General features: G+C 44.6%; 1 protein-coding gene across 2 annotated transcripts; it reads left to right on the top strand.

The window, feature by feature from the left end:
• The first annotated feature begins 1371 nt into the window (after window positions 1–1371).
• On the top strand, window positions 1372–13905 carry mutyh (mutY DNA glycosylase). 2 transcript variants are annotated; one of them, XM_088926786.1, is made up of 15 exons: window positions 1372–1490; window positions 1868–1989; window positions 2524–2563; window positions 2671–2744; window positions 3915–3956; window positions 4978–5049; window positions 5991–6104; window positions 6388–6485; window positions 6713–6857; window positions 7700–7784; window positions 10238–10417; window positions 11268–11416; window positions 12054–12218; window positions 12525–12575; window positions 13056–13905. In XM_088926786.1, the coding sequence occupies exons 1-15, from the start codon at window positions 1409–1411 to the stop codon at window positions 13218–13220; spliced, it is 1584 nt and encodes a 527-aa protein (XP_088782912.1). In that variant the 5' UTR covers window positions 1372–1408; the 3' UTR covers window positions 13221–13905. The 2 variants fall into 2 exon arrangements, with proteins under 2 accessions (XP_088782912.1, XP_088782913.1); XM_088926787.1 differs by lacking the exon at window positions 1868–1989 and having other exon boundaries at window positions 1457–1490.
• Window positions 13906–14031: the final 126 nt, after the last annotated feature.

Here is a 14031-nt window from a genome sequence, read left to right as displayed (position 1 = left end):
TACAAATTGTATGCCACTTTTGAAGGATGGTGACTTTACCTGTACAGTGTCAACTGTTGCAGTTCTATTTTTTGTGAATGAAGTACTGAGTGTTACTGTGGATGAGTGGGAATTTAAACCTTAATTTGGATAAGGTATAACTGTAGGATTTCCCATTGATGTGTAAGCATGCCATTAGGAAGTTAAGGATGTTTATTGAAAAATAAAAATCCTTAAAAATGTGCTTTATGTGGCTGTTAATAGAAGCTGGGACTCATCTGTTAATGTCTCCTGTTTCCCACTGTTACGTTTTACAGTATAATCAAAAATGCTGTTGTGTACTTTTCTTCTGTCCTAATCTTCAAAGATTAGCACCAGTAGACTCTTTTGTACCCGCTTTTTAAATTCCTTTACTCTATATGGAAATAATTAACTTTATGAGGTTTTACAACGGAGAACAAGGTGATCACTGTACGAAGGAGAAGACCGGCTTTACTTTCCAGCTCCGTTTAAAATATTTACTATAATTAAGAAGCATATTGCCGTATTTTTTTAATTTGATGAGAGGCTAGTCTTTGGACAACTTCTGGTATTAATCCCCGCAATTCCGACTAATTCAAAATAACAATTGTAAGTAGCTTTTAACAGATGTATGGTGAGCGATCTTCCGGTGTGTATATTAGCTTCTCTGCTGTGGTCTTCCTAATACAGTTCGAATTTACCCGCCACCTCTCACAGTGCTAACAAGCAGGGGGCGTTTCCATTCGCTGGAAATCGCCATGTTGCTCATGCTCGGCCCAATCCCAGCAGACGCTTGTCTGAAGCCACACCCACAGTCTTCCCGCAAGTCCGGATGGGGGCGTGGCTTTGCAGGAATGTCCAACTGGAAGCGAGTGACGTTGCGGCGCCGGGGGCGGTGCCTCTCCCAGGGTCGAAGGCGGGAGCGTGTGTGTTCACAGAAGTTGTAATTCTAGGTAAGCAAAGGAAAGTTAGCAACTTGGAGGAATAATATAATATTATTCTTGGACTGTATCGATTGTATTTCTATGTTAGTCTTCCGTGTGTAATTTTTTTGAACGTGCAAGAATTGCTTTTGCTCATTTCCCCTGCGCGTTTGTTAGAAAAAGAAGACGCAGCTGGGACGATACTATAGTCGTTTTAAATTTCCCCCAAAAAAATTATTCACAGACTTCATATACGCTCAGGTCGTTGCGATCAGGTAGGCTATATCAAAACCTTAAAATCTGAGGGAATCTAGTGTGAAGAGCGAAGCGATCATGATTCCGTTTGTCGTTATTTCGATCAATCAACCCCAATATTTACACCACGGGTGTGCGATTCTGGATTTCCCATTAAGTAAGAAAGTATTACATGGTTGTTTTTTTAAGGGATCACTCTTCCACAAGGCGGATCCGTGAAGGCAGATGCGATGCGCAGGCTGAGGTCGGCAGCGAGGAATGCGATCAAGGCGAGAACCGAGGACACGCAGAAAGTCTCCACGCTGAAAGAAGGTGCCTCAGTCGCAGCCAAGGATACCCACGCCGAGCTCTCACGAAGGAAGGCGACGGCTTTTAATAAAACGCCCGGCCGTGGAAGACGGCTGAGCTCGCTTTAGTACGGGATATGCGACTTGAATGCGCATAATCTGATCTCTCAGCCGTAATATATGAGGAAGGTTTAACCACGTCGTTCGCCGACCTCCATGTCGTTTGACATTCTTCTTAACGTATGTCCAGCAGCAGCTCGTTTCACAGATCACAAGCAGCGTAAATGCACATGAGACCGTGGTCTAGCCTTCTGAAGACACCCGGTGTGCGGCAGGCTGCTGCGATCTCCTAACCGCTTGCGTGCAGCGTGTCTTCCCTAACTTCTCCCCTCTTCCGCTCAGAGCCTGCGCTCAGCTCTTCGCCGTACCACTCTTTCCGAGAGCCGGGTGACGTCACCTCGCTTCGAGGGCGGCTGCTGTCCTGGTATGACCAAAATAAGAGGGATCTGCCCTGGAGGACAGCGGTAGGGACTGGACCTCTTTACTGCTGCGTTTGTGCTGCGTCTAAACATTTACACGTACCGCAAATGCAAAGCTCTCACAAACGCAGGCAGTTAACAGCATCTCTGTTCTCTCCATTCTTTCCCGATGTCCTCGTAAGTACAGCACTCCCTTTGGAGTGACCATATAACAGTGGGCGCTGCTTCATTAAGGTAACCGTGCCACACTAGGGTGTAGTCAGGCAGTGCTTAAACCATCCAAACACTTAACGCTCGTTCTCTGCATTGAATGGTAATGGCTTGAATTTGGTCACCAATGCTGGTGCTCACTTCAGAATTTCTCAGTGACCGCAAAATCATGGCTGTCTTTGTCGTGTTTTTCAACTGGAAAAAAATGCACTCCGTATGTTCACTGCTCTTTTTCTGAGGACTTTTTAGTGGCAGCAGGTAGGAGCCAATCCTGAGCTGATACCTCGAATGTAAAACGTCTGATAGCGAGCAAATAAATGGTCTGTGCCGTGCACTCCAGAGGTCTGACTTCTGTTGTGTCCTCTCCAGGCGCTAACGGAATCGGATGTCAATGTGAGAACCTACGCTGGTAAGTCCACTTCAGTGTTGAGTGTTACCTCTGGAAAATAGGAGGAAACTGTACCTCTAGCGTGAGAATACGTGGCCTGTTAAAAACGTGCTTTTTTTTTTTTCCAGTGTGGGTGTCAGAAATCATGTTACAGCAGACCCAGGTTGCAACAGTGATGGACTACTACATTAAGTGGATGAAGGTAAAGAAGTTTGTTTTCCTGTGTTTGGGGGGCGTTTGCTTGTTTCTGGGTTTTACTGTTGTGCAGAGAGCTGTCACAGAGGCAGCTGGTTGAAGATCAACTGACTGGGCTACAATGCAGTGTTGGGACTGCAGGACAGCCAGTGAAGTGAAGGGATTAACATTCTTTCTGTACATGTCCTTCATCTTGCAAAATACGTGACAACGAAACAGAAAAAAAAGACATTGAATTTAAGACATCTGCTCTGCAAGAAAAACATAAGCAGTTTTTCTTGCAAATCAGGTGTCTTATCTTGCTTCACTGCAAGAACATGCACATTCTCTCACTTTTTGTTTAACACTTTCACGTCCTGCTGACATCATTTTAAAGGCAGGGATTTGTATTCAGCCCAGAAGAGAATTCTTTGCTCTGCACAGATGGGAAGGTCCAAAAGTTGTTTTAAAGAAAATGACCTTATTTAACTGACAGTAGCTAAGAAACACCCCAAGGAGTCTCTCTGTCAGCTCCAGCAACAGGGAAAGGATTGAAAGAGTTAGACATACTATAAAATATAATTCAAACACAGTTTAAGCTTCTTCACAGTAGACCAAGAGAACACAATACTGCATTTTTGTGGAATGTTTCATGGTGCACAATTTATTAATGGCTTCAAACCACCAAACTTTTATTTGCACCACAGAAGTAGGGAGGGAAACCCTACCGCAGAGCTTGGTGGTTGTTTTTTAAGCTGTGTTACTAGCTGAGGGGCTGCAGGAGGTGCTGTAAGCTAGTCAAATAATTGAACTGCACTACGTGTTGCATGAGAGAGAATCGAGGAGTACCGTGACCTAGACAGACGCCCAAGGCCACTCGTTGCTGCTTTCAAAACAGGAAAAGACAAAGGATTGCCAAATACGTGCCTCACCCCCTTATGGACCTTCAAAAAAAAGTAGCTTGAGCAGAAGCTAAACAAGTGAGAAATTTAAGGTGCCGAAAGCTTGTGTTCTGTCTCTCCAAAGCGTTGTAAAGCTTTCAGGTTTGGGGTAGTTTGCGGGGTAGTTATCTCTCCATGGGAAGAGGGGGGTGAAAGCCTGTTGCCCCCATAATGGCTGCGTAGAATAAAATTGATCTTTCATTTTCCTGTGTCCCGTGACTTCATTCACTTCCTGTGACTTCCTCTTCCTGTTTCAGAGGTGGCCCACGGTTCAAGACCTTGCTGCAGCCACTCTGGAGGTGATGTGATTTTACTCCGGCAGTCTCCCCGACGGTGCTCCACAACAAAATAGTTTTGAATCGTTTTGTTGAGTTTAATAACTTAAACCTGGAGCTTAGCATATGTAGAAACCATGAAATTCGAGCCTGAAGTGTTCGTTCCTCCAGCCAGGCTTTATTGTATACATACAAGGAACCACAATAAGGACCATAATAGTTATAGTACCTATCATAGCTCAAAGGGGATATGGCTCTACACAGCTTATATATAGCTTTCTCCACACCCTCCCCCTCCTGTCTTTGATGTAACTCGAGGAAATAGAAACCTTCCTTTCTCATCGGAGTTTAGTGTAAACATTCACAATTTGGGTAAACATTCACCACTTGGGGGTAAGTACAGGGGGGAAGCCTCTGTGATCAAGCAAGCATGATGGTCACAGTTCAGCATGTAAAAGCTGCAAGGAGGCTCCATCACGTCCAAAAGAAAAGGAGCATCTTCAATATTACAATGGAACAAGTTAAGACTTATTCCAAGCTGTAAAGAGAAGAGACACAACGTTTCGGCTGTGGAGCCTTCTTCAGCCGTCGCACTCATTCCTCTGCTGCCTTCTCATGCTGATGCAACTACCTACTTGAACATCTTCAGTATTAGAATATCAAACAGCGCTGTTCTAGACGGTAATGAGGTAAGGTGAGATTACATTCAGCAGAAGCACAGAGATTAAAAGTGTTCAGATGGGAGGAAGAGAACAGACTTGGTTGCATTGGTCTTTTGGAAATGTGCAGTTGATTCATCCCAGTATTCGGGCAAAGAAAAGTTCAATTAAAGGCACCACAAGGAGTTTGAGGTCTTTACTGTATTGAAAACATTAAATGTTTAAATAAGTTAAACTTTTAAAAACAATGCTTTTTTCATCACAGGAGTGGGAATAAAATGGGTGTGTCCATTTGCATTTTTCAAGCATTGCTTTGCTTTAAAAAATCATGCCTTTTCCCATATCTCTCTGGCCTCTGAGGGAGTTGTTTTCCCTGGTCTGTGCAGGAGGTGAATGAAATGTGGGCTGGTCTTGGATACTACTCTCGAGGCAGGAGACTGCACGAAGGGGCTCAGAAGGTTCGTTAGCCAGTGCACCTCAATGCACTGCCGTTCACTGTTGGCACTGTTTTTGCTGTAGGCTTTCAATGGTGGCACATGCCTGAAATTAATCGACTTGACGCGTACATAAATAATTGTATGAGCTGGGGTATTCCATTTAATTTTTCTTCTTTTCCTATTAAAAAAGTCTGCAATGTTTGATTTGTATTAAAGTGTTTTAGAATAAAGGCCACAGAAAGGTGTTGGTGACGGAGAAAACTTATATTTACAGTAGTATTACAAAATAATAGAAGAAAACTAGAAAGCAGGCATCTTTCCTGTTTCTCCATGTTCTAGTAATATTGAGCATAGTCTTCAGAGCAATCAACAGAACATGCATCTTCCAAGTTACCCCTTCTGCAGTGCTGGTTGTTAATGCAGTGGAAGGTGTATATATATTTTTTTTTTCTGTTTTATCATAATGATGGCAGAATTTCATGGCAGTGTTCAATGTTCAAAGGTGTTTAAATGTAGCTGAATTAAATTTTGATCCGAATCTACAACAACATTCAGATCATTAAGCAAACCCAGGTGCAATCACCTTCCAAGAAAAGTCCTTCTGGATATTCTGCATGCCCTGGCGTTACTACAACACCAGGAATCACCGGCTTCACTTTGAGCCAGTGGATGTGTCTCACTGTGCTGCAGGAGCCTGTGCTGAGCAGAGGGCCCTGTATTTGTTCAGCTACGAAACCTAAACAACAGCCGCTAGTTTGGGGCCCCCTATACAAAAGAGGAGGCAACCAGAGGGTGGAATAGGCCAATATTCATCACCGCGTTGCTTGGTGTGCTGTGTGTCAGGATTGTAGAGCAGATAGGATGTTGATTGATCTTGGATGTCCCATGTTTAATTTTGTGCTGAACAGTGTGTCCATCAGGGTCCCAGTCTGAGCTGTGGTCTGTTCTGGGGGGGGTTTCAGGTGGTGTCGGAGCTGGGGGGACAAATGCCAAAGACGGCAGAAGACCTGGTGAAGCTGTTGCCCGGAGTGGGCCGGTACACTGCAGGGGCTGTGGCCTCCATCGCGATGGGCCAGGTACGGCCCAGCTGAGACAGCACTGCGCTCGCAACCACAGTCTCGGCCCGCACTGGCGTTCTCCACACCGCGGGGCACCGTGGGCACGCCAGAGATGGCAACATCAGTCCCGCTCTCTGCTAGTGCCAGGTGTGAAGTAAGACCCTGGGCTCCTGGACGGGCGAAAGAATATAGGCCACCGCTGTCCACTGTCGGCGTCTGTGTTCCAGAAGTGTACACTCGTAGTTGGTGCTCTCAGCCCTGACCGGGGCTTCAGTCTCGCGGTGTTGCTTCTGTTTCCAAGGTGACGGGAGCCGTCGACGGGAACGTGGTCCGGGTGTTTTGTCGGCTGCGCGCCATCGGAGCAGACAGCACCAGCCCGGTAGTCACTGAGGCTCTGTGGTGAGGTTACCGTGGAGACCGTTGGGGAGGTTTTCATGTTTTTATCGTCGAGATCATTATATACAGATGGGTTTTTATCTCCATGATTCGGTGACAGCTGCTCGGTTGTCACGTTTGGATGGGTCGCGCTCATGAAATTCTGAAGATGGATCGTCCAGGGTGCTTATAAGGGCAGGTCTCTGGGGGCTCACTGTGGTTCCGTCTTCATGTGACCGTGTCCGTTTCAGGACCCTGGCCAATACCTTGGTTGACCCGGACAGGCCCGGCGATTTTAACCAGGCGCTGATGGAGTTAGGCGCAAGAGTGTGTACCCCAAAAGGCCCACTGTGCTCCCAGTGCCCAGTCCAGTCACACTGCAGAGCCCACAGAAAGGTACGTGCAAGCCCCAAGCCTCCTTAATTCCACAGCACTGAGAAGTGCGCACTGCCAGTGTTATTGCTGTTTGCTTTTAAATTACTCTTAAACTTCCTTTAGCACAGTGTACGCAAAAATGTGTGAAATTGCAAGTTGAGAGACTGGGGAGCCACTCTCCTACTGGTGGCGAAATTAAGCTCCAAGCGCTTGCTCTCCTGTGTTACTTGTGTGTCCTGCTAGGGGGCAGTGCTGTATCATTGAACTCCCCTTCATCTCTACACACAGCACTGTTGTCCTGGCTCAGCACACCCACAGCATTCCGCCTTGTCCAATAAACACGAGTGAGCTACTTTATCCCCTGCTGGGGTCCTTTGTTCTCTCAGTTCAGGAATAAGGTCTTTTGGTAAAGTCGGTCTTTGGTACCCAGCGAGTGAAGAAGCTGAGATTATCTTACTTGTATCCATCTGGGTTCATTAGCTTTGCACCAGGATGAGTCGGTGCCTAAGCCGGAAACACGATGGGGCTGTTCTGATCAGAAAGTACTTGTCATGCCATCAGTCCCCCTTAGATCACCATGACATTTCCACTGTGGACACATACAGGCTGGCTCCTGCTAGACTTTTATGTTTTTGCTACATCATAGAATTGACATTCAACTTTTAATGTTAGGTTTTTGGGCATCTTATGCCAATGTACATGTGTAACATGGGTATAATAATTATCTTATTGTTTTATGCATGCATAATCTTGTACCTTAATAAAACAATACACATATTGTTGAAAAAAACCCACGCAGCCCTTGTGTTAGAACCTCATGTTTCCTAATCAAGCTCTGGGACTGTGTGCTCTGTTCTGTGTAGGTGGCTGTCGAACAGGAGGAGGGCGCACAGAGGCTTCTGGGTAAACCAGCTGTGGAGCAAAGCTCTCCTGATATTGAAGAGTGCTGTGAGTTAATTTTTTAATGTGCTGATTAATTATAGTAGCAAGCTGTTTTTCTCTTGGCAAAGGGGAAATGTATTGATAACATGCATGGTACGTCAGTCCTGATGGGTGTTTAAATTTATTGCAGGGATAACTTATTCAGTTTTCACAGCTGCAAGGAAGGTGGGTTCAGTTTCATCCTTGGACATGTTTGTGTGGAGTTTGCATACTCTCTCCCATGAATGTGGATTTCCACTAGGTGCTTGTCATATGGATTGGCTGATCTAGTGTGTCACGGTGATTGGCAGGTGTACCTTCCAAGGGAAGAGCAGTAGTCCTGTGTTGTGCTCCGAGAGTTCAGGATGGGCCTTGTCTTGCTATGACCAATGCCTCATGCACTCCCTAAGATACGTGGGATCGTGAGGATGGATGGATTGCACTATTCTATTTACAGAAATGTCTAGCAGTTGCTCATACAGCCAGGGAAGTATTCATTTACACGAGATGTATTAAGTCCTACCTGTTTTCTCGTTAATCAAGCAGATTTTCACTCTTGTGAGCGGAGCTCTCGTAATGCATTGCCCAGCTTCTTCTTTTCTCACACCTTCTGTGATGAGGAATTTACTTTTTATTTCTCATTACATTTTAACTTCTTTATAATAAAGCCTTGTGTGTGTTAAGGTCATGTAGTACGGGATTGTGCAGGAGTGATATCGTTTCCTTATGTTATCTATTGTTTATGCATTCGATAAAAAGTGGGTTTAAGCATGTTACTCAAATAATGAATCAGGAATGTTATCGTCTTATTGTTTTCATACTTGGGTACCGGTCTGTGCTATATTAAGGTGAAGTTTGGGTGTTTGAGGGATAATTCGGAGTCCTAGACCAATACGAGATTATAGCAAGGGAAACAATGGGAATTTAATTCTCATTATACGAGTTTTCACCTTACAAGCAGTTTTTTGGGGAATAAATTGAGCCCAAGTAAAGAAGAATAGTTGTATAATATTTATAACTAATTGAAAAATTTAAAAATCTTAAAAGCATTCATGCTTTTCTTAAAAGTTCAAGCCTGAAAAGAAAAACATAATTAAAATGCTTACAATAAAGTTTCTGAATCCACACAAAACCATATATTAAAAACGGCGCTTAACTCGCATGCCTAATTAAAATGATCATTAATCAATTAAGGGGGCAAGATTAAAACTGGGGTTCGTTATTTTTGGTGTGTTTTCTTAATCGGGGTATCCCTTTAAATCTTCCGAAAGTAGTTATTTCCCATCTACATACACTAAAGCACTGCTGTTTCCAAAACAAGGTGCACTAATTTTCACTGAGTGACTTGAGTGCTTCTGCTTAGCAGCCCCACAGCCTGATCAGTTCATGTTTCAGTCCTGCAATTTGACAGTTTAGCCTAGAGTGCATTTTTTATGGTTTTCATTGTCCCTTAAAAGAGTTGTCTAGACAAGTAATCTTAACAGAAGTGGAGAAGTATGAGGTTTACAGTGTTTAAAAATAGTTAGGAAAAATCGCCCTACATTCAGAGGGCAATGAATACTGTTTATTGCCAATTAAATAGAGATGGACAGTTGAAAACTAAACGTCAAACACAAAGTGCCCAAGCTACATTTAAGGATCCTTTTAAAAAAATATTCTGCTAGTAATTTTCAGCTGATGGTTGGAACTGGACAGGTAGGTAATTTATACCTTACTTCTCTCTCCTGTCACAGGAGACAGGGTGGCCTGCTCGTGTTTGTGCAGAGATAAAAGTGGAGGGCTAATGTTAAACCCAAAGGAATCTGAGAGCTTGCGCAAATATTGACAGAAATGCAATCCTTCTGCTGCACTTCAGACTTCGGTTTGTTGTTGCACTGTTTGTACCAGCTGTTGTTTGGCTGTGTCAGGACCATACCAGTGAAACAACTCATTCTTTGCCCTACTGGTCATAGTACACACTTGGCTGGGCTGGAAAGATGAGACTAAAACTTATTGGCTAAACACAAGTGGGCCTGATTGTTAATCGCCAGGTGAATTTGACCCTGTGAGATGTTTGGGCACCTTCAAACCAAACCAAATCACAGCTGCCTGAAGCCAAATGAAACTTCCTTTCCTGATATGTTCCTATAATATAGTATAATTCTAACAGTGGTTTGTTTTTTCAACAGCCTCTGTTTGAGTGTCTGCCAAACCTCATTCCTAGCTAGTGTCCTAATGTGTTTTTCAGGTTGGAAGTTACCCATTTGTTGAGCTTATAAGAAATTTTTCAAAAACATTTGACTTCTTTGGCACCCACTGTCATATGATGGCTATTCCGTTGGGATTTATTTCTCAATTCAATTTGGATTTCATTGCCCACGTCCAGATTCCGAATGCTATATGACTGTTCCGAGTTGCCGTGGGTCGGAGCGAGCTGGTGTTGATTATTCCCAGCATGCACTGCTGTAGCGAGCGTTCTTTTTTTTTCTTGGCGTCTGTAGGCGGCTGTGCCCTGTGTATCCCTCCCGGTGAATCCTGGGACAGCACCCTGGGGGTGACCAACTTCCCACGGAAGCCCAAGAAAAAGCCCCCCAGGGTGGAGCGCACCCTCACCTGTGTCCTGGACAGGAATGGTGCCAAAGGAGGGAGAGAGTATTTCCTTGTACAGAGACCGAGCAAAGGTCAGCACCCAAGACAATCCTGTGTACGCCCTCACGTCTGCAGGATAGGTGACGCAGAAAACGTCCTTCAGTATGACAGCGATAATTGAAGCCCTCAGTGAAAAATGTTACAGGGTCTGGCGGCCTTTTCTGTTCCAACTTCTAACGCATCCTGTCCCCTCTTCTCCCTGAAAACCTTCTCCGTTACTTTCCTGGCTTTCTAGATCTCTTTCCTCTCTTCTCGCCGACGCCTGCCGACAGTGAGGCTTGTGTGATATTGGTTGTCCGTTTTATTATTTTTACTGAGTGGATCCTTAGCAATGAAAAGACAACGGAATTAGTGCTGCCTGGAGATGTTGGCTTTATTGTAACATTAGTAACATTAGGGTTAGATTCATGATGAGTGCATTTCAAACTGCAATAAAAGTAAAGTGTGCACAGTAAAGTGTAGCACATTAAATCAGTCATCACAGTGACTAGTGAGCAGGAAGGGCTGCCTCATGTCACAATTCTCAAAACTCTTGCTGTCGCCCAGGGGTTTGCGACAGCATGGTGACTTACAGTACTTTCACAAAGTTCACGATTCTGTGCTTAATTCAGAATTCGTAAAAATATTTCTGTAACGTCAATTAATTTATTTTGTGAATGAGATTTAATAACCAGTCTGAAAAATTGGGACTGCAGCTCCCCTTTAAACATACAGGCTGGAGACTTTGAATTGCACTGAACCTTTAATTAGCAATACTAAAGGGAGTTACATGTTGCAGATATTTTTTCTGTGTTTTTTTTAAAGCCACTCTGTGACCAAGGCTGTCTTGCAGTGTGGACTGAGAGTGTGACAAGCGTGTGTGTGTTGTGTATCTCTTCACAGGGCTGCTAGCTGGGATGTGGGAATTTCCCAGCATGCTGCTTGAGGAGGTGCATGACTCTGAAAAAAAGCAGAGGAGTGCACTGCAGGCACAGGTGCAAAAGATCCTGGGAGATTCCTTAAAACAGGGGGCTTTGCAGCATGTAGGCGAGGTGGGTGTTCCAGAGTTTGAGTTTACTGCCTTTCTTCAACTCTCCCATGGGTGTTGTTAGTACAGCACCATTAAAGACCTGCTGCAGTGGAATAATAGGTGTGTCTTGTACCTTACAGTACAAGCTGCTTAAAAAATTAGTTGGCCAACTAAAAAACTGTACGGCCTGGGGCTTTGTAATAAGAGATGTTGGGAAGCATATCGCTTTGCATAGTGAGAGTGCACACCAGATTGGCACTGAAATCAGTGTCCAGTGGGGATGGCATGTTCCTTGTGTACAAACTCAGGTGGACACTGGTGATGTAGGTGCCCAGTTCCACCTGCGAGGAAAGATATCCAGAATTCTGTTCATACTTATATCAAATTGTTCATCAATGCATAATTTTTACAATACAGCTCTTTGAATTAGCCACGTATCTGTATTACCATTCTGTACTCCTCAAACCACTGTAGGCCATCATAGAGGTGCCAGCGATGCCTCAGCAGACCGACCCCAAGTTCTGCGGGTGGAGATCATCTCCTGCCCTTTGCTTTTGCGCGCAGCGCGACATGTGGTTTCGTGTTTCTCCGTTAAGAAACGGAATGCAGTTCCTGTACAGGGCTGTGCCACTCCTCAGGTCTGGGTTCCTGTTTGGCAGGTGGTGCACATCTTCTCTCACATCCACCAGACCTATGTGGTGTACAGCAGCAGCCTGCCGGACCCTGCGGGCTCCAGCCCCGCTGGGGGGCAGGAGGACTCACGGGCACGCTGGCTCACCGAGACAGCCTTCCAGGAGGCGGCGGTGTCTGCTGCCATGAAAAAGGTGAGGGCTTGGCTCGGCGAGAGTGTGGCCAGGGCGCTGCCAGCCTAGTGAAGCTGCCAGTCTCTGCTGTAGTGCCCCTGAAAGCACTTCAGGACAGGGACTCGGCATTGATCCGCTACTAAGGACCAAAAGTTAGATTAAGGGCTAATTGGCTTTGTCTTGTTTTATAAGCTTTGTCTTGTTTCTAACAAGCATTCTCACATTTTTCTTAAACATCCCAATCATCTTGGAGATGATCCCAGCTAAGGCTCTGTTGCCTTGTTCTGAAAGCTGTCTGAGTTTGTTCTGTCTCTCTCTTCCTTCCAGGTGATGAAGCTTTATGAGAAGATGAAAAGCATGAAGACGGAGAGTTGTAAGGTAAGATCTTCACCCACCCAGAGTCTTTCGCGGGGTTTTTTTTTAACCTGCTCGGGCGGTTCGGTTATGTCCGTGTGAAGAAGAGGCTGGCTTCTCTTTATGTATTTTTTTTAAATTCAGTTTAGCCCAAGAGTCTTTTTGATCTGATCTTTGGCGAAACATATTTGAAAATGGGAAGCAGAAGCCTTCTTCACACCTGAAGAAGGAACCACAGCCAAAATGTTGTGCCTCTTCTTTTCAGCCTGGAATAAACCTTTACTTGCTCCTTTGCAGCCTACGCAGGTGGACGCAACTAGCTACCCGAATATTTGAAAGTGGTGCTAAATATCCCATCTCCATGATTTTGGCAGACGGTTTGGAGGAAGGTTATAAGTTAAAAGGTCTTCACCCAAGTCAAAAATCCTGCAGCATCAGATTCATTCATTTCGAATTAAGTTCTATGATTTATTTTGTGGTTTAAATGCCTTTCTTTCCTTCAAGGATGGGAAGCGAAAACGAAGCCCTGATGGTGAAACCAATAGCAGGCACAAGTCCCAGAAGACCGCACGTAAGCAGGAGCCTGCTGATGGAGCCAGGCAGCTGTCTCTTCACAAGTTCTTTCAGCCAGCCATCAAGCAGGAGGCTGAGGACATACCGTCTTCTTGACCGGAACTCCAGGACAACACCTTGTGGCTCTCTCGCACAGACACTGGCCTTGTGCTGGAAAGTGTGGGACTCAACACGCTCCTAAAGAAACCCTTTTAATGCAAACCTGCTGTGCAGCTGAGATCTTGTCTCTCTGGAGAAACTACACCCTTTGTGCCATTTGCTCATGGTGGGTAAAATTACTGTAATAATTCTGGGGCTGTGAGCAGAACCGTTCAGTTCCCCAGCTGCACAGAGATTTCCAGCACACAGGGGTGCAACGTGGAGCATTATTGATCGTTTTTAGAACTCTCCTTTGTTTATTTGTCCCCAATCATTCTTCCTTGGAGACCTCCCTTGACTAGACTTAAAACAATGTGATACTTGAAAGCATATTAGGATATAAGAAATATCTACTATTTTATACTATTATTTGTAGTAGTGTCTTTTAACAGAGCTTTTCTTTCTGATCTTGGGGATCCTCTGGTTCCCTGTGTGTTTTTTTTCTGGTAATGTCCAGGTGTCCAGTTAAAACAAATGTGCCCAAATGATCACTGCCTGCTGGGACTTGCTCACAGCTGCTTTTAGATTACCCTGCTGTCCTGTACTGTAACATGCTATACCTTAGCACTGTGTAAGATTCAGATATGTATATGTTTTATATGTCTCCTAAAAGTGTGTGGTTTTATAAACTATTTTAAACAAAACATCATTAAGAATAGATTATATTGGTGTTGATGTTCATTAACATGTTTTTCTTCAGAGCTATTTAAAGAAAGGTTTGATTTTTTTTTTTGGCGGGGGTGGGGGGGGGTGTACTTCAGGCAGTAGA

Source organism: Atractosteus spatula, chromosome 11 (assembly GCF_055471065.1).
Source record: "Atractosteus spatula isolate fAtrSpa1 chromosome 11, fAtrSpa1.hap1, whole genome shotgun sequence".
Classification (NCBI taxonomy): Eukaryota; Metazoa; Chordata; class Actinopteri; order Semionotiformes; family Lepisosteidae; genus Atractosteus; species Atractosteus spatula.
Note: the sequence above shows the minus strand (reverse complement) of the source record. Positions and strands in the feature narration are given on the sequence as shown.

Coding starts and splice junctions, on each gene's coding strand:
- mutyh (XM_088926786.1), top strand. CDS start 1,409: ATGCGCAGGCTGAGGTCGGCAGCGAGGAATGCGATCAAGGCGAGAACC. Junction 6,486..6,712: donor GTAGTCACTGAGGCTCTGTG/GTGAGGTTACCG, acceptor TGTCCGTTTCAG/GACCCTGGCCAATACCTTGG. Junction 12,219..12,524: donor TGTCTGCTGCCATGAAAAAG/GTGAGGGCTTGG, acceptor TCTTCCTTCCAG/GTGATGAAGCTTTATGAGAA.